The sequence below is a fragment of the Spinacia oleracea genome, chromosome 6 (genome assembly GCF_020520425.1).
Source record: "Spinacia oleracea cultivar Varoflay chromosome 6, BTI_SOV_V1, whole genome shotgun sequence".
Classification (NCBI taxonomy): domain Eukaryota; kingdom Viridiplantae; phylum Streptophyta; class Magnoliopsida; order Caryophyllales; family Amaranthaceae; genus Spinacia; species Spinacia oleracea.
In genome coordinates, this window is record NC_079492.1 from 37,957,204 (window position 1) to 37,980,441 (window position 23,238).

General features: G+C 45.8%; 2 protein-coding genes across 2 annotated transcripts; both read left to right on the forward strand.

Moving 5' to 3' along the window:
- The first annotated feature begins 9,866 nt into the window (after positions 1-9,866).
- Positions 9,867-10,934, forward strand: LOC110779805 (uncharacterized). Its single transcript, XM_056832108.1, has 2 exons — positions 9,867-10,291; positions 10,379-10,934. Exons 1-2 carry the CDS (start codon positions 9,867-9,869, stop codon positions 10,932-10,934), a joined length of 981 nt encoding a protein of 326 aa, XP_056688086.1.
- A 3-nt stretch (positions 10,935-10,937) lies between these two features.
- On the forward strand, positions 10,938-11,504 carry LOC110779803 (uncharacterized). The gene has a single exon (XM_021984285.2). It carries the CDS (start codon positions 10,938-10,940, stop codon positions 11,502-11,504), a length of 567 nt encoding a protein of 188 aa, XP_021839977.2.
- Positions 11,505-23,238: the final 11,734 nt, after the last annotated feature.

Genomic DNA, 23,238 nt, shown 5'->3' on the forward strand with positions numbered 1-23,238 from the left:
GAGAATAAATCAGAATCCTATGTTTCATTTATTAATTAAATACATTTTATTTATTAAAAAGATTTTCCAAGTCAAAACTCTTTTATAATTACTGTTAACATATTTCATTTAAAACGTACCAAAATACTATGTCCCTTTCTTACCAAATTACTTATAAACTTTATTAAATACTTACATAAATCCTAAAACATAAACTCATATGTTGTAGTCTTCATGTTGCACCTTTAGAAGCTTCACTCGAAGACTTCCCAATTTGTTCCTTCTCTGGAACGCCGAGGATCCACATAATATATGAGGATCTCGCCTTAGGAACTCGCCTAAGGATCTCGCCTTGCTTAATGATTATTTCTTCAATGTAGTGTCTGACATGGATCAATTACTTGCTTATATTCCACGTTGCTTAGTTTATCCAACTCAGGATCTCCTTAACTTAGCATTATCCCTCTAAGGATCTCGGAACCTATTATGCAACATAACTTAACCAATTGTCAGGAGTTTGCTTTGTCATCATCAAAACTTTAGGGTCAACACCTGCTCTCGCCATGTCGATTCCTCCCTTCTGCCTCCCGTGGTTAGGCGCTGGTTAAGAGCCCTTAATCCCACAGAAAAGGCTTTGTTGAAAGGATACCACTTAGAGGCACTCTTAGGCTTACAACAAATTAATATTGATTATAATTTTTTGTATGCGGCCCTGGACTTTTGGGATTCTGATCACCATGTTTTTGTCTTTCGGGGCAATGAAGTATGCCCTTTGCTAGATGAATTTGCCACAATCCTTGGTTATCCTACCAATGCTACTCCTGCTACCCCTGGCACTGTTGAAGAGGGTACAACAACCATAAGGGCTTTCCTAGGACTAGATGCTAATATGCTCGCTGAGATCGTTGTGGGTGATAAGGATAATTTGGCAAAGCTTGTAAAACATCACTTTAGACCTAGTAAAAATATGACCGAACAGAAATTGAATATTCGAGCACTTGTATTCTGCCTGTTGAACCACTATTTACTGTCGAATAACAATGGCGAGTTCGGTGACATAAGGTTGATCCCTTTGATCAGCCAGATGGAGAGTTGCTATTCCATTATGCCGTTGGTTGTTGCCGAGACCTTACTGAACGCGGATGAGTTGAAAAAGGATGCCAAGTCTGAAATTTTTAAGGGGAGCCCCTATTGCTGCAGGTAATCGATCGTTTATTCGCGCAAAGTAATACGCCTATTTTTTCTTTTTCTTTTCTTTTTTCCTTTGCGTCGACAGCCCCCTTCCTGGAGCTGATTTTCAGCGCCCAGAGCTGGGCGTCGGAATTTCTGGCGCCTGGTCCTGGGCGTTGAAAGTGCGCCCCAGGCAGGACTTTCGTTTATTATTATTTTTTATGATCGTACCCGTTTTTTGCAGATTTGGCTCATGGAACGACTTAGGCTTTTAGAAGCTCCTGCGGATCCTAAACGTTATCGCCCTATAGCCTTGGGTAACCGAAAGTATTTGCACCAAGGCCAGGACGAGGCCGAGTGGGCCTCCTATTTTACTCATGGCAGATGCTCTATTAAGTGGGTGGTACCGTGGTGGGGTTTGACTAATATGACGGGGGGTTCCGAGGCACTGGTTTATGTTTCTTTGTTGGGGTTATCTCGGCCTGTTTACATCTTTCCTTACCGGGTCATGCGACAATACGGCTTAAGGCAGACTATCCCATTTTCCGATACGGTACCACCTAAAGTAGCGGTCTTTTCCGAAGCACGGGTTCAAGCGTGGGGTAAGTATTATGGTGGCCTCCCACGTTGGACCGTGGCTAGAGATGGCTTTGTTGGTCTTTCCGAAAACTACAAGTTGTGGATGATTTCCGATGATAAGGCTGTGAGAACTAAGGCTGGAAATGAAGAGCCGGCTGAGCTTTTGATACCTTGAGGTAGGGCTAAGTATGAGAGCCGTGATACTGCTAATCCTCGCGACCATGGTATTAAGACTGTAAAAGCTCGTCCTGATCGAAAGCGAAAGGAAGTTCCTCCCCGTTCCAGTTCTAGGCCTAAAAAGGTGCCTAACACGAAGGGGCCTGCCATTCACAAAAGAAATGCGAGCTCTCGCGGAGATCGTCGCCGGAATAATGTATGGGTTAGGAAAGTTCAGCCCCTAGTAGAACCAGTGGCTAATCCAATTGATGTTGATAATCCTTCCCCTACCATTGTTTGTGCCCTTGAGGCTGGGCGGGCTATAGCTGTTCAAACTGAAGATGTTTCTGAGGCCTTGGCATCCTTGTAAGTTAATGTCAAGGAGCCTGTTCTTATGGAGATTGATATAGGGGCAGCGCAGAAGCCTGTGGAGGTGGACCATGCGAACATTGCCCTCTACAAGACTTTATTTGATTATCCGGAAGAACTCGAGTAGTGTAGTTCTTGTTAGGGTGTAGGTGCCCTTTATTTATTTCAGTTGTGTTTGTTTTTCATTCCTTAGCACTTTTTTTTTCCTTCTTATTTATTTTTAAATATTAATAAAGGCGTAATTTTATTTTTCTTGTTTTCGTTTTGTTTTTCTCCTTTTTTTATTTGCTCATTTCCAACACTTATGCACATTATATTTTTTATTTGATTGGACCGAATCCATAAACAGGATTGCCTACGTATCCTTGTTAAAAAACTTTAACTTAGAATAAGGTCGCGCGTAGTTCTAGCCAGAATAAATTCTAGGATGCCGAATTCGATAAGTATGTTCTGAGATGGAAACATATTATTTGGAACGGTAACATAAGTGAAGTTTATTATTATTTTAATCTACTGCTTTGCCGTAAGCCATGTATTTTGCACAAAAATCTTTTCATGTGTTTTTTTTGGTACGTATGTCTGAATACGTGCTGTACCCCCCAAGTGTTCGTTATTTTTCCGTGTATGTGCGGATAAAATGACGAGCACTTCTGGGCAGAATTTGGCAAGCAGAGAGATTCAGCGCCCTGGCTGGGGCGTTAAAGATTTCGGCGCCCAGCTCTGGGCGCTGAAAATGATTTCTGGGCAGGTTTCTCGGCGCATTGCTTCACATGTTCTTGCATTTATTTCTTTTTCTTTATTTCATTTTACTTTTTATTCGTCATAAATCAATTTTGACACTATTTCGGAAGCTTTTTAGACTGTTAGCATTAGACGCATTTTCGTCTGGATTAATTTTTTCTATTCGTGACTCGAAACGGCTTTGAAAATGGAGTTAGGGTGTGGAAGATATGAAGATCTTTGCGTAGGATTTTTGGGTGGGTTGAGGTGCGTGTTGTTAATGGTGGGGATGATGGGTTCATATTTTATGAATTTTTTTTTGTTGAGCAACATTTGCATTGTTTGAATTTGATTTCTTTTGATTTCTTTGGGTTGCACGGGTTTGACCTTTATGTCATGGAAATATGAAGGGGATGGTGTGGTTTATTTTGTAGATTGGTTTCGATGTCACGATTCAAGACCGAGTGGGCCTTGCTATTGGGCCTACAGTGGGCCGCTTCCTTACATTTTTTTATTTTTATATTTGCAAGTATGATTAGTGCTTATCTAGTGTTAGAATAATATTTTAGGAGAAAATTTACGCCTTTATTAATTTGGAAAGTAAGGAAAACACACTGAAATAAATTAATCAATAATCTAAGGGTTCCTAGGACCATATCTAGGGCTTTATTCTTTCTATCATCTAAAGAACTACTAGGCGTTTTGCTAAAGTGCTCTCTACGACTCAAGCCTTGGGTTTAATCTCGTAAAACCATGGTCCTTCGCCTGTACTTATCTTGAACTCTATTCCCTTTGCGTTGACCCACTGACATGTCTTCACCCATCCGTTCTCGGCCTCTTCTAGTGTTGGTGTAGGAGCCATTAACCGAGTTGGATCGAAACTTTCATCTTGTAGGGCTAGGGTAGTCATCACGGTCTCGTCCTCCATAGGCCTCGATTCGTCAAACAATGTCCATAGAGCTTGGTTGTCCAATATTTCAGCTGTTTCAGTCTTGGTGAGGTGGGGTGCCTCATCCAAAGTTTGACAATCATGGAAAATTTCAAATCTGGGTTTTAGCAGGCCATCCTGAACGAAGGGTTCAGAGAAGTCACAGCATGGGTGTTCTTCTCCTTCCCGGACAAACATAACGTTAAGGGTTCTTTGATATGGGGGAAGAAGGGTGGTTTGTTTTATCTTGGCTGGCTTAAGGCGTAGCCTAGACAAGTGGTCAGCAATATCTTCCTCCGTGGGCTCATAGCTTAGGCCAAAGGGAGTAGATTTTTTTGGGTAGGGGATGGAACATGTAGTTCTTCTTCCTTATGCCCATTGGAGTTCCTGGGAAATAGCCTTGATCTAGCAATATTTTAGGGATGACCCGGGATGCACGCGGATCTCGAAATGCTAAATTATAGTCCTCAATGACTTGGATGGCTTCATCCACTTGAAAACCGTAAAGGTCTTCTGCAGTTTCGGCCGTTCCAACCATAGTACAAGTGACGTCGAGAGGAGGGGCGCGTATTTCTAGAATTACCCCGTTATGGTTAAGTTTAACCATTTGGTGCAAGGTAGAAGCCACACCTCCCAAGTCATGGAGCCAAGGGCGTCCTAAGAGGAGGTTGAAAGTGGGCTTGATGTCGATTATTTGAAACTCCGCGGTACGTGCCACGGGCCCGGTTAGTATTGTGAGGTTGATTTTTCCCAACACAGGCCTTCGAGAGTTATCATAAGCTCGTACCCCTTGCGTGGAGGTTTGGAAGTCATCGCTTCCTAGCCCCAAGCAATGGGCGGTTCGCAAAGGGAAAACATTTACCGCTGAACCGTTATCTACGAGTGCTAGGGGGATGTTTTGTCCTTTGCATCCGACCACTAGATAGAGGGCCTTGTTGTGGGCGCCTCCTTCTTTAGGTAAGTCTTTGTCAGTAAAAACTATTGCTTTTTCCTCAACATCTCTTGTGACGTGGTTAACCAACGAGTCAGGTGTGATATCTGTAGGGACTGAGATGAGGTCAAGTGAGCGAATAAGTTTTTCACGATGTTCCTTTGAAGTGCACATGAGATCCCAGATGGTAATCTCGGCTTTAGTTCTTTTTAGTTGCTTCAAGAGAGGATTTTTGATGACTTCTGCGACGGTGGTGTGCCGTACGTTTTCAGGAGTCTGTCTGACTGGGATGTCGTCCCCGGGAGGTGGGCGAATATCCTGTTGGTATACCCTTCTGGACCGAGTGAGATTGTCAACTTCGGACTCTTGAGGGGTGGTGTCAATGGGAGCATGCCCGGGCCAAGTTTCAGTAAAGAGGTCCGGCCCGATACTTGAGACAGGTAGACATCTTCAGCATCATCATCCCACACACCGCACACTTCTCTCTCGATTTGATCCATAGGGACCATGGCGAGTGGTACACGTTGAAGCGTAATATACACCGTAGGGTCAAAGTTCTTATTTTCTGATTGATCGAGAGAGATGTGACAAGAACCGAATGGGCTCTTGTTGTTTTTTGGTTTGCCAACGTTAGGGAGGGGTATTACTTCATCCTCTATCATATCCTGGGTCGTGTTTTTTAGATTCCAGCAGTTTTCAGTATCGTGCCCATTTCCCTGATGGAATTTGCAATAGGTGCCCTCGACCCAATATTTATTTTTGAATGAAGGGTCGGGTGTGGGTCCTATGGTTCTTAGCTTTCCTTGATTGGTTAGTCTTTGGAAGGCTTGTACCAGAGTCGACCCGAGTGGGGCAAACTTTCGATCTCGGGTCCACCTTCCAGGGCTCCTTCGGGTTGGGGTTTCCTCTACGTGGTGGACCTCTTGGGCTTGAGGCGTGTGGCCCCTGTTGTAGGTGTTATTTTTGTATGCAGGCTTGCTTTGTACTGTTTTTGCAAGGTCATCCTCGATCTTTATTCCTACATCATAAACCCTTTTGAAGGTATCAAGGCCCAACTACCTAAGGTGTTGTTTATAAGCCGGGTCTAGGTTGTCAATGAATTTTTGGACCAATTCAGTTTCAGGAGGCCTATTGATTAATTGGGCCGCTTGGTCTCTCCCTCTAGCAAAGTAGGTCGTGAAACCTTCATTTTTCTTTTGGAAGAGGACTTCCAACTCGCGCATGGTGACTTGAAAATCCATGTTTGACGAGTATTGCTTGACGAAGACATTGACAAAGTCCTCCCAAGTGGGGAAGAGCTTAGGGTCTTGGTGGTAGTACCATTTGAGTGGCACAGGTTCCAAGGACAAAGGAAAGACAGGCAAATACATGGACTTGTCCATACCTTTCAAGTTCATGGCATTCACAAAGCTCAAGAGATGATCACAGGGATTGTCTGTGGCTTTGAACTTTGGTAAGTCAGATGAACTGAACTTTTCCGGTAGTTTGCCGGGAAAAGGTTTAGGATCGAGGGAGAAATACTTGCTCCCCATGGTTTGCTGCAGAACCATTTTTTCGATCTTCTTCTCGTTATCGAGGTCATTTTTGGCTTGCGCCGCTGCTAAGGATTCGTTTTCCATTTTCAATTGATTCATAAGTTGGGTCATTTGGACCATTTGGTCTCGTAATTCTTCCATGGATGTGTTTGAGGGTGCGAACCGAGGTTGAGGGAGTGGAGATCCTTGAAAGGGGGAATGCCGGATGGAGCTTGGAGTTACTAGACCTTGTGTTGGTGATGTAGCTTCGAGACGCACTAACCTTTGATTTTCAGATCGACGCCAAGTGGCAGAACCAGCCCTATGCATAAGACAAGCTAAAGTTAAGGCCCAAAGTTAAGCATTACTTAGTCTAGACTTCTGACTCTTTCTACTGGTTTTCTATTCTCACTTTTGTTGGTACACTTTTGGCTCTTCTTTTGGTCATTCTTTGGATTTTCGAAACATTTGCCCATGTGACATTCAAGGTTATTTTAATTAGCATGCTCGGTTTTGGTGCCGAACATTGTCGTCACAGGAGGCCTAATGACGACACAAGGAGTTATTTATTTTATAAGTCGTTCTTAGAATCGAGTGCCTTTTTTCATACGTCCTCGTAGCAAATTTGTTACGAATTTTTTTTATTGCTACGTATATTTTATGCGCGGGTACCGAGGCTGCGGTGCCTGACCAAAAGGCCAGGCAGCAACTTTAGCGCCCAGCTCTGGGCGTTGAAAATGATTGGCGCCCAGCCAAGGGCGCTGAAAATGCGTCCCTGACTGGTTCTCGTATTCTGTTCGCGTATCCTTTTTCGTATATACGACTTAATTTTGTGTGCTTGCCTAATAACGTCCTTTACGCGTTGTGCGGCGTGGTGGAATCCGTTACGGGCCGTCCTGGGCGTCGCTTATTTTTTTGGAGATCGCACGTGGTTGCCGAACACGTAATTTGGTATAACTCTTTGGCCAATTTGGTGTTTATGAATGTTTGGGAAATTTTTAGGGTCGTCGGTTTTCTAGCATTATTTGTCACACACAATCACATAATTCCCTACACATAACTAACATTACAACATGAAGCAAAATAATATGTCACGTAGTTTATGATAGGCTTCTATGGGTAATATTTGCGCCGGCTTGGTACCGCTTCTATTGTCGATCCAACACATGCCCCCGTCGAGGTAGTGCATTCACGAGCGAATTTCGTCCCACGAGGCCAATCACGATGTATGCCAAGGGGGGCATGCACCAATGAGAGGGACCTAGTGGGCGAGCGATTGGGTTTGGGACAGGTGCATGTACTACTAGCGAAAGTGCAGAGTGGACAACATTCGAAGCGTTTGCACCCCCCAGATGGCGATGGGTATCCTTATTCCCAACTCCCGAGATGAAACATGCAAAGGGAGCCAAGATTCGTTATGCGGTTCTGTCCGTTCACATTAATATGCTGATTTTCCCAACTCCCCAGATGAAACATGCAAAGGGAGTGCGATTATGTTCGACCACGACGGCCATAGGTTCCCTTGTGATCCCTGGTGTGGGGATCGCTCAACGTACACCCGCAGGGCAGAGATTGAGAGTTCGGGGGACTGTAGCTACCGAGAGGAGTGCTCATCGATAATACTCCAGAGGCAGGTTATCCTTACTAGCTCAGCATAAATAATTGTAGGGACATGCCTTAAACTATTAAACTATTCTGAATTGATTTTAGGAATATGCAACACATAATACTAAATCGATCGTGATTATCTTATTTAGATTGATTTAAGGTACCTAGCATGATAATTCAATTGTCCAAGGTATTATCTTATTAGGCGTGATAGATCAATCAAATTAATAGTTTGACAATTTTATAAAAGGGCGATGAAAGCGATTAAATCGTATGAGGGACACATTACAACGCACCCTTGAGAGGTGCGTTGTGGTTCTCAGAAAATTAACCACTTGCCTTTGCTATTTCTCCTTTTATTTAACGAATCTCGGGTTTCTAAGCAATGTTCCAGTATTTTGGCTTAATTCATCAAGCTACAAGGGGCAGGACGCGTTCTGTTCGACTTTTGGGTCGATTGCTACAGAACGCCGGATCAATTTCGCAGCGTGAGGCTTAGGCTTAAGGCTAGAGTCAATATTCAGGTTATGGAATTGTGTGTTATTTCACCTCGGTTTTTAGGCTGTATTTATAGGAAAAGAGTGTGTGGAAATATAGATTTTAAGATACGAATCCAAAAAGAATCCGGAGGTAAAACGGCCCCAGGCATTTTCAGCGCCCAAGGCTGGGCGCCGAAGATTTCGGCGCCCAGATCCAGGCGTTGAAAATGGGATCTGGGCCGAGTTCTTTGTCAGATTTGGACTCTTAGAATACGGAGCTTTTGAGATTTATCCGAGTCTTTTAGTGCGTATTAACTTATGACGGAATGCGTCTGGGCCCGTTACGAACTCTAGGTTCGTTAGGAATTTAATTAATACGTAACTCTTATTTTCGAATTATACCAGGAATGCAAATTCTATCTCTTTTAGGATTTATGTTGGAGTGCAACACCTAATTCTGACAGGTTTCTATCTTTTATGACTTTGCCACTTTTAACAACTACCTTTTACGGCAGTTACTATTCTTAGCAGGTTTCTATAAATAGCAGTTTTGACTGAAATGAAAGGGTGATTGAGATTCGTTATTTTTATAGGAGATACGTTGCCAAGTGGAGATTTATGTTCTCATCATCGAACCTTCCCTTTCGGGAATGGGGACAAAAGTAGGTGTCTACACCTGCTGGGCCTGACCTTGGCTGTTTGTGTGGTGCGCGGGCTTGCTGGATGCGGGCCTGGCTTCGTGCAGGGCCTTCGTCTAGCAAGCTCGTCCGATGCTAATTCGTACGATGCGCTTCCGATTAATTTCCCGATTTCGGAATTCATTTCCGATACGAACAATATTTAACATTTCCGATTCTGGAATTAATTTCCGTTTCGAACGAATATTTAATATTTCCGTTTTCGGAATTATTTTCCGATTCCGATAATATTTCCATTTCCGATAATATTTTCCGATTCGTACCATGTTTCCGTTTCCGGCAACATCTACGACTTGGATAATATTTATATTTCCGATACGATCCATATTTCCGTTTCCGGTAGTATCATCGTTTCCGGAGTATTCATTTATTTGCCTTTGACGATCTCAGCTCCCACTGAAACCAAGATCCGTCGATTCCGAATATTCATAGATGGAGTATTTAATGCCATTAAATACTTGATCCGTTTACGTACTATTTGTGTGACCCTACGGGTTCAGTCAAGAGTAAGTTGTGGATTAATATCATTAATCCACTTGAACTGAAGCGGCCTCTAGCTAGGCATACAGTTCACTTGATCTCACTGAATTATTAACTTGTATAATTAATATTGAACCGCATTTATTAGACTTACCATTAAATGCATACTTGGACCAAGGGCTTTATTTCCTTCACATTCAACAAGGAGTATCCCATCTGGCCATCGGTTACTCCACCCCTTTTGCAGACCACATCATGAGAGCAACTAAAGATCCAAAGATTAAGCCGCCTAACATTGATGCCTATGACGGGATGACTGATCCAGATATGCATCTTCTGGATTATAGGCATCACATGTACGTTCAAGGAACAAATGAGTCCACATGGTGCAAGTATTTTCCAGGCACATTGAAAGGTATAGTGTCTAAGTGGTTCGAAAGACTCCCAGCTGGAACCTTTAGCTCCTTCTTTGAGCTCGAGTTATTGTTCTCCACCCGGTTCATGGCTCACAAAGAAGAAAAGAGGACAAGTATGCACCTGAGTCGGATTCAATTGGGGAAAGATGAGTCGTTGAGGAGTTATGTAAAGAGATTCAACCTTGAAGAAGGGCAAATCTCAGATTTCCCAGATGGTGTCGAATTTGACAATTTTATACGGGGACTTAAAAAGGGCTCCTTCAAGTTTGATCTAGTGAAGAAAAGTGTGCGGACTATGGCCGAAGTGTTGGATGAGGCCGAGGCCTTCATCCATGCAACTTAAATTTGTAGTGTTCCGAAAGCACCATGGGGAAGTGACACCGCTGAACCAGCTGCAAAGAAAGAAAAGTTTGAGAAAAAGAGCCGGCCTAATGGGACGTGGGCTATTGCAAGAGAACCAGACAGAGCCTCAGCGGCGGCCTGGCAGAAGAGGCCCATAACTTATGATAGTGAACTCTTTGAATATAACACAGACCTGTACACCATCCTAATGGACGTTAGTTCCAAATTAGAGATTGATCGGCCATTTCCAATGAAATCGCCTCCGGAAAGCAGGGACCCCAAATTATACTGCCACTTCTATAGTGACATAGGGCATGATACCAAGGAATGCAAGAGTTTGAAGAGGGCACTGGACGGCCTTGCCGCCAAGGGTTTCTTAAAGAACTACACTAGCAAGAATACTGGAGGCTCAGGAAAGCAGTTCTACAAAAAGAACAAGTCACCCCCCTCTGAGGACGATGGGAACCGAACCGACCCCGAGTGCGTGGCCGTCATATCAGGTGGATTGGCCGCTGGGGGCCCTACCATGAGAGGTCAAAAGGATTACGCCAAGCGGTTGGGGTAAGTAATGTTTTCTAGAAAGGATACAGCTGATCCATTTCCTAAAGTAGAGATCGGTGAGGCCGACCGGGGAAAAATATCTACCCCACATGACGATCCACTGGTGATTGAGCTGAAGATTGCCAATCTGAGAGTTAGGCGCATTCTGGTTGATACAGGGAGTTCTTCTTACATCATCAACCTCGAATGTTTAAATCGGTTGCAGCATGACTCCTCCAAGATAGAAAAAATTAATTATCCGATTATCGGCTTTGGGGGTAGTGTCATCCACCCCGTCGGCATCATCTCCCTTCCACTCCGGATGGGAAGTAAAAAGGAATTCCGTCAAATGGACGTTCGCTTTCTCATAGTCAAAGACTTGACTGCATACAATGTGATTCTAGGACGTCCTACTCTGAACAGGGCAAAAGCTGTCATAGTTACTCACATAATGCTTCTGAAATTTATTTGCGACGATGGGAGCGTCAGTACTATACATGGTGATCAACAGCAGGCTCGGGATTGCTACTCAACTACCTTGAACCCGGATGCCTGGGGATCAGGTGAGGAGAAAGATGTGCTATGCAATAAATGAAAGTGCGACGGCACATATTCTAAATCTATGAAAGAAACCCTAACCATATCGTCGGCACACATGGAGGAACGCCGACCAGAACCTGTTGGGGCTCACTATGATATTGTGTTAAACTTGGACAAACCAGACAGGGTAGTGCCCATTGGAATTTCTCCTGAAGACCCGTTGGCGGCAGAGTTGGTCCACTTGCTGAGAGAATTTGAAGATATTTTTGCATATACTGTTGAAGAAATGCCCGGCATTGATCCAGCCGTGGCTGTTCATAAGCTAAATGTGGACCCGGATACTAGACCGGTCCGTCAGAAGAAAAGAAACCATCGGGAGATTCGAAATCAGGCGGCGGCTGCAGGCTGTTAGGGGGGGAAATACCCTCTTGGTGACATGGGCATACATGGCAAGAATTGCATACGTGGCTGCCAACAAGACACAAGGTGGCATTATTCGAACGGTATTCCCAACTGCTGGGCTCAAAACGAACGTTACAAACCCTTGATGAAGCCGGCCTTCATTACGCATTTATTATCTAATTATGAGCAATTAAGCATAAACGTTACACACTTGTTGTAAATGCCTATAAAATGGCTTAGTCTTGTCTATTTTACATACATAATTTCTAAGCAATAAACCTACGATTATCTTATGCTATTACAACTTGCTCTCACCATTCTCAATTATCTAGCTCGATCGATTGTTAGCACCTTCATCAAGGCAAGTTCGTCTCTAAGTCGAATTTGCCCAAAACAATTTGGCGCCCACCGTGGGGCTGACAATCAAAAGCAGCTCGATAATACCATTTCAATCACCATGGCCGGAAATGCTAGCTCGTCCGACGACATTGCTCGTCGCTTCGAAGCTATGGAACAGCGCATCAGCATCCTTTAGAAAGAGAATGAAGCATTGCACTCTCAAGTCAGGTCCACCACCTCCATCGCCACCGGATCCAGGTTCCAGTACCGGCGAGACACCTCCGGGTTAAACCGCCGCTTGGATCTTGACGCCGCTCCAGACCATCCCCTCCATATACCTTTTGGCGAGTCTGGGGGCCCTGTCCTCGAACAGATCCGCGAGTTCGATCCGCTACCAAATCCGCCCCGCTCTAACCCGAGTTGGCTTCCGCCACCTCCAATTCGACCACCCTCTGCAGGGACATCGGCAACAGTTGTCGCCACGATGGCTGCCCGGGTCACCCTACCTCAGGTCGGCATGACGACATCCACCATGGTGACGCCTCCCGCCTCCGTTCCGGTGTCTCGCCCGTTGTCCCCCCCAATGGTGACCATGTCAATGCCTCTACCCGTTACGCTCCCGGCGCAAGGATCAACTCCAGCGACTCAAATGCCATGGGACCAACTCTTCTCTCAGCAAGTCGTCCAACCTGTTGTCAACCTGGTCGCTTTGGCGCCCGGAGCATCCCCCCAGTTGATGACGGTTCCTTTAGCCAGCCAAGCGCCGCAAGCAGCGTTTCCCAATGCCCTAATGCGCCCTGACTCTTCTCGAAACTACTCTCCATACACTCCTTTTAACAGGTCAGTCGTTTCGGTTAGTCACGGTTTCGTAACTCCTTTCCCTTATGTTGCAGGTACCCACGCTACTCAAGGAACGCCCCCTTACATGCGACAAGTGGTGCCGCAGTTCACTCCTCACCAACCTCATGGCGTATACCCGCAGAGTACGTATTATCAACATCTCCAAGCCAGCCTTCCCTAAACATTTAGCCCCCTCGTCCCGGGGCTCAACAGCATCTGTGAGAACACCAATCACCAACTCCAACAAATCATGACTATGATAAACAAAATCCCTTGTGTACCAACACCCATCAAAGAATCTATCCTAGACAGTTATGCCGACTCCCCATATGCTGATCCCATTGATGCAATAGACATCCCAAAACGATTCAGCCCACCCAACATGCCCATGTACGACGGGACGACCGACCCAAGAGAACATATCTTGACCAACAAACAACGGATGATGACCATTCCAGTTCCCAAACACATGAGAGAAGCCAGCCTTTACAAGGGGTTCGGTTCGACATTGGTTGGGCCCGCCTTGAAGTGGTTGACCAGCCTGCCAAATGGGTGCATTACCTCTTTTTCTCACCTCGACAACATGTTCAACCAACAGTTCGCTAGCAGCAGGTGTTTAGAGAAGCAGACAAGCGACTTATACCGAGTAATCCAACGTCCTAACGAACCCCTGAAGGATTATATAGCCCGGTTCATCAGGGAGAAGGTGACCGTTCCTGAATGTGATGTCCCGACAGCTATCGAAGCGTTCAGGCAGGGATTGTATGGCGAAACCGACCTATGGAGGGATTTAATCAAATACCCCTGCAAGACGTTCGAAGATGCTCAAGCCAAAGCAATGGCCCAAGTTAGGTTGGAAGAAACTCTCCATTCTCGGAAAGGGGGTAATGACTACTCGAAGACGGAAAGACGGCTGCCCTATCCCAAGAGGAGAAACGATCCCCCTGCTCCTTACTCTCGACCTCAACATGTAGTAGTGGTGGAGGAAGACGACGACTCCGACTGGAAGAACAGCCCGGATCTGCCTCCAAAAATTAACGAATATTCTTTCTGTATTGACACTGTAGGTCTGATGAACCACCTCTCAGAGATTGCGAAAGCAGTGCAATGGCCGCCGAAGTCCAGCAAACCCGAATCGAAGAAGGATCCCTCTAAGTGGTGTGATTTCCATGCCGACATCGGTCACACAACCAACGATTGCGTTGCGTTGAGGAGAGAAGTAGCCTACCTGCTGAAAAATGGTTACCTCAAGGACGTTATGTCAGATAAAGCTCGTGGCGTTGTCAACAAAGACAACTCTAACTCTCCATCTCGACCTCCTCCACCTCCCCCTCATACTAAAACTGTGAATTTTATTGCTGGAGGTTCTGACATTTGTGGATTAACTTATTCTGCAGCGAAGAGACACGCCCAAGAAAATGAGATAGACAGACCAGTCCGAGCCGTAGCCGCCAAATACCTAACCCCTATATCTTTTGATGAATCTGATGCAGGGGACATCTCGGACAAACATCACGACGGCTTAGTAATATCCATTCCTGTTGGAAACTGCATGATCAAACGAGTCCTTGTCGACAATGGTAGCTCAACTAACGTGATGATGCTCGACGCCCTCAAGGAGATGGGGCTCAACCCAGACACAGATGTCGTCAAAAAATCTACCGTGCTAATAGGGTTCAGTGGCGAAGCGAAAACCACCCTCGGAGAAGTTACCCTACCTGTTTACGCACAAGGAATCAACCAACAGGTAAAGTTTTGTGTTATTGATTGCCCTTCATCTTACAACATTATTTTAGGCAGGCCCTGGATCCACGACATGAAGGCCATCCCTTCGACATATCACCAAACCATCAAGTTCCTGACTCGATGGGGGGTTCAAGAAATCAAAGGAGATCAGCAAGAATCCAAAGAGTGCTATAAGGCGGCCATAAAACCATTGGCCACAAATAGATCCTCATTATAGCAATTACAGTCCAATTCCGAACCAGCGAGCTACGAAGAGCCCAAATCCGAACAACTCGACGAGATCATCTTGGATCCTGCGAAGCCAGAACAGGTCTTTTTTATTGGATGTGATGTACCCGACGACATCAGGTCGGAACTTGTTACATTCCTCAAAGCCAACGCGGATTGCTTTGCATGGTCACATGAAGATATGCCAGGCATCAGTCCAGACGTCATCACTCACAAACTCAGTGTCGACCCCCGACATAAGCCCGTCAAACAAAAGCGGCGGAAGTTCGCTCCAGAACGCAACCAAATTATCTACGACGAAGTTCAGCAGATACTAGATACAGGAAAGATCAGGGAAGTAAAATACCCAGACTGGTTGGCCAATGTCGTCGTAGTCAGGAAAAAGAATGGGAAATGGCGAGTGTGCATAGATTTCACCAACATCAACAACGCATGCCCTAAAGATTCTTTTCCCTTACCTCACATCGACGCCATGGTTGATGCTACCGCGGGACATGAGATGCTCACATTCATGGACGCATTCAGTGGGTACAACCATATTTTGATGCACCCAGAAGATCAAGAGAAAACTGCTTTCATCACGGAGCGGGGAACTTATTGTTACAAGGTCATGCCGTTCGGTTTACGGAACGCAGGCGCCACCTATCAGCGCCTAGTCAACAAAATGTCCAGAAAACAGCTGGGCGACACAATGGAAGTCTACATCGACGACATGCTTGTGAAATCCAAGAAAGCCTCGGATCACATCACGCATCTTCAGCAAGCCTTCGACGTGTTGCGAGAATACAGCATGAAGCTCAACCCCACCAAATGCTCGTTCGGAGTCTCTTCCGGAAAATTCTTAAGTTACATGGTTACTCAAAGAGGCATCGAAGCTAGTCCTGATCAGATCCGCGCAATCATCAACCTACAATCACCTCGAAACCAGAAGGATGTACAAAAATTAGCAGGCAGAGTGGCTGCCCTCAACCGCTTCATCTCCAGGTCGTCCGACAAGTGCAAATTGTTCTACGACATCCTCAGGAAGAATGAGAAGTTCAGCTAGACTGACCGACACGAAGCCGCATTGCAGCGACTCAAGCAATACCTGTCAAACCCCCCGTTACTATCCAAACCAAAAAACAATGAAGTCCTACAAGTATACCTCGCAGTTACAGAGTCGACCATCAGTGCAGTGTTAGTACGGGAAGAAGACGGAAAGCAACTACCTGTTTATTACGTCAGTAAGTCCTTACTTAGCGCCGAAACAAGGTACTCTCATCTCGAAAAACTTGTCCTTGCTTTAGTCGTCGCTTCTGTTAAATTGCGCCCTTATTTCGAATGTCATCCTATCACTGTTAGAACTAACTATCCCATGAAGTCAATCATGAGGAAACCCGAGTTGTCTGGCAGGATGTCCAAATGGGCAATACAATTAGGTTGTTACGACATCAGATACGAACCTCGCACAACCATCAAGTCGCAAGCTCTGGTTGATTTTGTGGCTGACTTCAGCCCGAGCCTCCAACACGAAGTCGATCACAAAGTCAACACACTGACCGACAATGGATCCTCATCAACATGGACCCTACATACTGACGGCTCCTCCAACATACGGGGGACAGGCCTCGGCATCGTGCTAAAATTGCCACAAAGGGACACCATAGTACAATCTGTCTGTTGCGAGTTCAAAGCTACCAACAACGAAGTAGAATACGGAGCTTTGATCCCGGGGTTGTCATTAGCACTCGACATGAATATCCGCCGACTTGAGGTATGTTGCGATTCTTTATTGATTATCAGCCAGATTAACGGTTCGTATGCAGCGAAGGACTCAAAGATGCAGGCCTACTTGGAAATAGCAAAAAGGCTCGTGAACAAGTTCGACTCATGCACCTTACAACAAATACCAAGAGACCAAAACACCCAGGATGACGCCTAAGCCAATCTTGGCTCAAACATCAAACCTAAACTCACCTCCATCCCCGTAGTCCACTTAATGTATCCAGCCATCACCAAAGATAACCTACCCATCACCGAACAGTCTCTACCTACTCAAATGCCCTCATGGCGCGACCCTTACATACACTGGCTTAAACACAACACCACCCCACCTGGAGTCACCCACGAAAAAGCCTTCCGCATGAAAGCCTCCAGATTTATCCTAATCCATGGAGTATTGTTCAGAAAGTCGATTGCAGGCCCATACCTGAGATGCCTCGATCATGACGAGATTGAGTCGACATTGCGCAACATACATGATGGAGAATGTGGAAACCACGCCGGAGGAAGAAGCTTAGCCCACAAAACCCTTACCATGGGATATTTCTGGCCCACCATGAAGAAAGACGCAATCACCTTTGCTAGGAAGTGCGACTCCTGCCAGCGGTTCTCTTCCATCTCTCATCAACCTTGTGAAGTACTCCACCCTATCTTGTCCCCTTGGCCCTTCACGAAATGGGGGATGGACATAGTAGGCCCCTTACCACAAGCATCAGGACAACGGGTCTTCATGTTGGCAATGACTGATTACTTCTCCAAATGGATCGAAGCAGAAGCTTTCAAGCGAGTTCGAGATACTGAAGTCATCTCGTTCATCAAACGAAATATCCTTAGTCGGTTCGGTATCCCTTCCGAGATCGTCTGCGACAATGGTTCTCAGTTCATCAGCAACAAAACCAAAGAATTCTGCAGTAGGTATCACATCACCTTGCACACCTCAACACCAAGATATCCTCAAGCGAATGGCCATGCCGAGTCAAGTAACAAAATCATCATCAACAACCTCAAGAAGCGCCTCGACGACGCCAAAAGAAGATGGGCAGACGAGTTACCTATGATCCTTTGGGCCGACAGGACGACGCCCAAGACGGCGACCAATCACACTCCTTTCTCCTTAGTCTTTGGTTGCGAGGTAGTCATCCCTCCCGAAGTCGAACTCCCCACAGCAAGAAGCAGTTTCATGGCACCAGGAATGAACGACTCAGTCTTGGCTTACGACATCGATACTGTTGACGAACTTAGGGAAGCAACATTGGTCAGGATGGCCTCCTACCAACAAGCTGTCGCAAACAGCTACAACAAGAATGTGAGGGTTCAGATATTTCAGCAGGGGGATTGGGTTATGCGCAAAGTCTTCCCAAACAAAAAGGATCCTCGACACGGCAAACTAGCTCCAACATGGGAAGGTCCTTACCAGATCGTGAGACGAACAGGTCATGGCGCGTACGAGTTGGTTGATAGAGACGGCACATCCATTCCAAGAAGTTGGAATGCAACACACCTAAAACTGTATCATTTCTGAACACTCAAGCTCTTTTTCTTGCTTTTTAGTCTTTCCTAACACACAGGCGTACTAGCGTTCGCCGTCGCTGTGACGACGCTCCGAAGTAGAAGGGGCACAATGTATCACAAAACCAAGGTCATCTCGGATAGTATACACTCACAAGTAACAAAAGTTAAGTCCCTTTCCTCTATCTTTTTTCTTACTTCTTTTTCTCTACACATATTATTATCCTTACTGACTTAGGCATCGGAGGGCCGTTGGCTCCACCAACGGCCAATCCTCACGCCATCGTTCTGTTTTGCAGACAATAAACGTGCCAACGACACGAAGTGTACACTTAGAAGGAATAACAAACATAAAGCATTTCGACTAAGACTTGGTCCAGTACCTCTCTTTAACCTTTCTTTTTTTCTCCTTGTCGTAATTCCCTCTCATCTTCATGTCGCTCTATACTAACTTAAGCATCGGAGGGCCGTTGGTTCCACCAACGGCCAATCCTCATGCTCTGTTATGTTGACAGTATGATGCCCACATGATGATGGATTCGACAAGAGGAGAAAAGACGAAGCGAAGTGCACAACACAACATACAGGAAAACAACATCCGAAACTGAGTGCAAATAATCAAAGAAACAAAGTAGCAGGAAACATTGTTAATTTTATTCAAACATGATTGTATACATTACATGTTACAAGTCTTACAAAATACAAAACACAATTTAGGCCATTACAAAAACGCCTGACACATTACATTATACATTACATACACAGTGGAATACAGATCTACATTTTGCTACAGTATACATTTTGCAGCATCTCCTCTGACAGGCTGGAGGCGTCGCCAAAGTCAAACTCAAGGTACGTACATTACCTGCAAAACAAACACAAACCCAAACACATTTTTTCCAAAGACACAAGCAATTCACACAAACCCAGTCTGAAAATTAAATAGTCCACAAATATTTACATGACTTGTCCCCTTAGACAAGCCAAAAACACACACAAAGGACTGCCGCCTTCAAGGCGAAACACAGCCACAAATATCTTTTCGACCTTCCCAAAGGCCGAACACACAAAATATTGTTTAAAACAAGCCATTATTTCACAAACACAACATTAAAATTTTAAATTTTTTGAGGGGGGGGGGGGGTGGGACAGAACTACTCCTGATGGTCTGCTGGGCCTGCATTCTCCCCTTGTTCGCCATCGCCTGGTGCCGCCATCGTCTCGACATTGGGGCTGGTTGCAGTTGCACCCTCCTCAACGTCTTCTTCATCGCTAACGGCACCAGGGGGATATAGTCCTCGGGGAATGCAGTGTTGAACTGAGCAATGTCTTCGTCAGGAGTCCAGTTCACATGTTTGCCCGCCTTGAACTCCTCCATCATCTAGGCCTTCATTTTCCAAGTGTAGTAATCAGCACACTCGTAAATCCTCGCCTTGACTTTGGAGAGAGACGTCTTCAGCTCGTCGACCTCAGCAACCAGTGTCTCCTTCTCGGCGTTCAACTGTGCGACCTCAACAGCCCCCTTCTCTTGACTCACCTACAGCGCCTCAGCTCTTGCCATCGCCTACTTGGCCACACCGCCAAGACGACCAGCTTCCTGTTTTGCCTTCTTCATGTCATTTTTCAGTTTTACTATTTGATCTTCTAACATGATGACATGATGACGTGTGCCTAGAGCAGATTGCAGGGCCTATGTGAAAGCAAATTATTTAAAGTCACTAAAATGACGAGATGAGGATGGAGGAGACGAAGAAAATAAAAAGAAAGAGGAAACACATACCCTCCATGCATCCGAGACGCTCTCGACAGTTGCAGCTACTGAGGACAAAGATTCTTGGCGCTCCCAGCTTGACGGCATCCAGAGGCGGTCGACTTCAGGCCAAAGCTGAACCCGTGGCGCATCTGCCGACCCATAGTCATCAGGGAACTCCACTGCAAGCTTCCTTTTCCGAGATGGAGGCGGTAGCTTTTTCTCAGCAGGCAGAAGCGAGCTGGTCTCCCCCGTCACTGTGGCGTCAGTTGAAGCCTTTGGCGGCTTCGGTGGTGACAACACAGTGATGGGTTTGGCTCGAGACACACTTCCCAGTGACTCCAGCCTCTTCCTCAGCAATGCATCCACAGATGGGGGCTTGCCGGAGCGTGTCGATGGGCCAGTTCCTGTTGGCAGCTTTTATTTGACGACTCAGTCTCGTCACAGCAGTTGTAATTTGTATTTCGTATTGAAAAGGGCGACGAACCCAAAAAAATGTAAACTTACCCTAATCCATGTTTACCTGTTGATGTCGACATGTTCGCAGGTTCAGAAACTTCTTCTTCTTGAGAAGGCTCTTCGTGTCCGAACTTGAGGCCGATGAAAGCTCTGTCCTTTAGAGGGACCCCCAACAGCACAGCAGTCTTTTCTATGGCTTCGGCACCGACACCGACTGTGTCGAAAGATGCAGCTACAAAAGCACAAAAGTGATACAAAGTCAAATCAACAAGCCCAAAAAACACCAAAAAACAAACAAAATACCTCTAGCCATCCACTCCCCCGTCAAGAAGTCGGAGTCGGCCCTAAACTAGCCAACTCACAAAAAAGAACCGACCCATCCACCCGCGGTCGTTCGACTTGTCCGCACCAAGAAGAGCCTCCCTGTCGTCCTTGACATGCAGCAAGTACCTACCAGCCCCATAATTTCGGACCTTGCAGGTGTACACAAGGTCCTCAACCCGGAACTCCATGTCCAGTTTGCCGGCCAGATGGTCGACCAAGTGCATCACCCTCCAGACCTGCGGCATCAGTTGCGCCGGCGGCACCGCCAGTGCCCTTAGAACTCCTCGCACCAGTGGCGAGAAGGGATAAGTATACCCAATTCTGAAGGGATACTCGTAGAAGCACACCCAGCCGTCCGATACCCAATCGGCCCGTTCGTCGGGCTGCGGCAAACGAATTATCGCCGACGGAGGAAAACCACACTCCTCTCTGAGCGCCTCCACATCCTGCTTCCCCCAAGTGGCCGGCCTAGCATTCTTTCTGTCCAGAATGTGGGTAGGGCTGAAAATTGGCCCCTCAACCAGATCGCACTCCACCACCACTCTCTTGTTCTTCGCGCGGGTGGATTTCGTTCCCATTCGTTGCGACATAGAGAAAATCGAAGAAAGAAAGAAGGAAAGAAGATGGAAGCCGAGCAGTTACTCGAAAAAAGGAGAGAGAAAGAGCGCCGATCGTTTTTTCTAGGAAAGAGAAGAGAGAGATTGCAGAAGTGATTGCGGATGGTTGGAAGCGCAGTCCTATTTATTGGCGCAGATGGACGGTTGGCTTCTCTAAGGCAAAAGTCATCATGATTCTGACGCCGTTAGTGTTGGGGAGGTTAAGAGGCGGTTTCCATTTTTCTTCCGTGAAACCCATTTTTCCTTTTTGAACTTCCCGGAATAAATTCAAAATGGGTTCGGGGACAATTGTTAGGGGGGAAAATACCCTCTTGGTGACATGGGCATACATGGCAAGCATTGCATACGTGGCTGCCAACAAGACACAAGGTGGCATTATTCGAACGGTATTCCCAACTGCTGGGCTCAAAACGAACGTTACAAACCCTTGATGAAGCCGGCCTTCATTACGCATTTATTATCTAATTGTGATCAATTAAGCATAAACGTTACACTCTTGTTGTAAATGCCTATAAAATGGCTTAGTCTTGTCTATTTTACATACATAATTTCTAAGCAATAAACCTACGATTATCTTATGCTATTACAACTTGCTCTCAGCATTCTTAATTATCTAGCTCGATCGATTGTTAGCACCTTCATCAAGGCAAGTTCGTCTCTAAGTCGAATTTGCCCAAAACACAGGCTTTGTCCGACCAAGCCAGTACCCCGATTGGGTAGCTAATGTGGTCCTCGTCCCAAAACCAAACGACACCTGAAGGATCTGCGTCGACTATACTAATCTGAACAAGGCATGCCCCAAAGATAGCTTCCCATTGCCAAAGATCGACCGACTTGTCGATTCCATGGCGGGGCATGCCATGATGAGTTTCATGGATGCATATTCAGGGTTTCATCAGATTCCTCTTTGTCCAGATGATTAGGAAAAGACGTCATTTATCATGGACCAAGGGCTATACTGCTACAAGGTTATGCCATTCGAATTGAAGAACGCCCCTACCATGTTCCAGCGTCTCATTAATATTGTGTTCAGTAAGCAGCTTGGCAGAAATATTGAGGCCTATATTGACGACATGATAGTAAAGAGTAAACAGCGAGCGGAACACCTAGCTAATTTGAGGGAAACATTTGAGACCATTCGTGCTTACAACATGAGGCTGAATCCCAAGAAGTGCGTGTTCGGGGTGACGTCCGGGAAGTTCCTAGGTTTCTTGATCGATGAAAGGGGAATTGAGGCCAACCCAGATAAAATACAGGCAGTAATCGATATGAGCTCACCGAAGACTGTCAAAGAGGTTCATCGGCTTACAGATTGCTTGGCCGCCCTGGGTAGATTTCTTTCTAGGGTCGGGGATAAATGCCACTACTTTTTCAGAGCAATCAGGAAGAAATCCAAGTTTGAATGGTCAGAAGAAGTAGAGGCGGAGTTTTTGAAATTGAAAGACCATTTGCACACTCTACCCCGACTTGTTAGTCCCTTGAAGGGGGAAGTCTTATATATGTACCTGGCAGTATCTGAACATTCACTAAGTGTAGTCCTGTTGACAGAAAGGAAGGGGTACAGATGCCCGTATACTTTGTGAGTCACGTACTTCAGAATGCCGAGGTGAGACGCAATAGTGGAAAAGTTTGGCCTAGCCCTGTTCATGGCCAGCAAGAAACTCCGCCCCTACTTCCTAGCTAACAGACTAGTGATTTATACCGACCAGCCGCTGAAACTGCCGTTCACAAAATTGGAAGCCTCGGGCCGAATGCTGAACTGGGCCATTGAATTAAATGCTTTTGATATTACTTATGAACCGAGGAAGGCCATC

Excerpts from the sequence above, each read along its gene's own strand:
- LOC110779803 (XM_021984285.2), top strand. The coding sequence starts at position 10,938 with ATGTTTTCTAGAAAGGATACAGCTGATCCATTTCCTAAAGTAGAGATC.
- LOC110779805 (XM_056832108.1), top strand. The coding sequence starts at position 9,867 with ATGAGAGCAACTAAAGATCCAAAGATTAAGCCGCCTAACATTGATGCC. Across the intron at positions 10,292-10,378 it reads CTTAAAAAGGGCTCCTTCAA|TGTTCCGAAAGCACCATGGG; the intron begins GTTTGATCTAGT and ends TTAAATTTGTAG.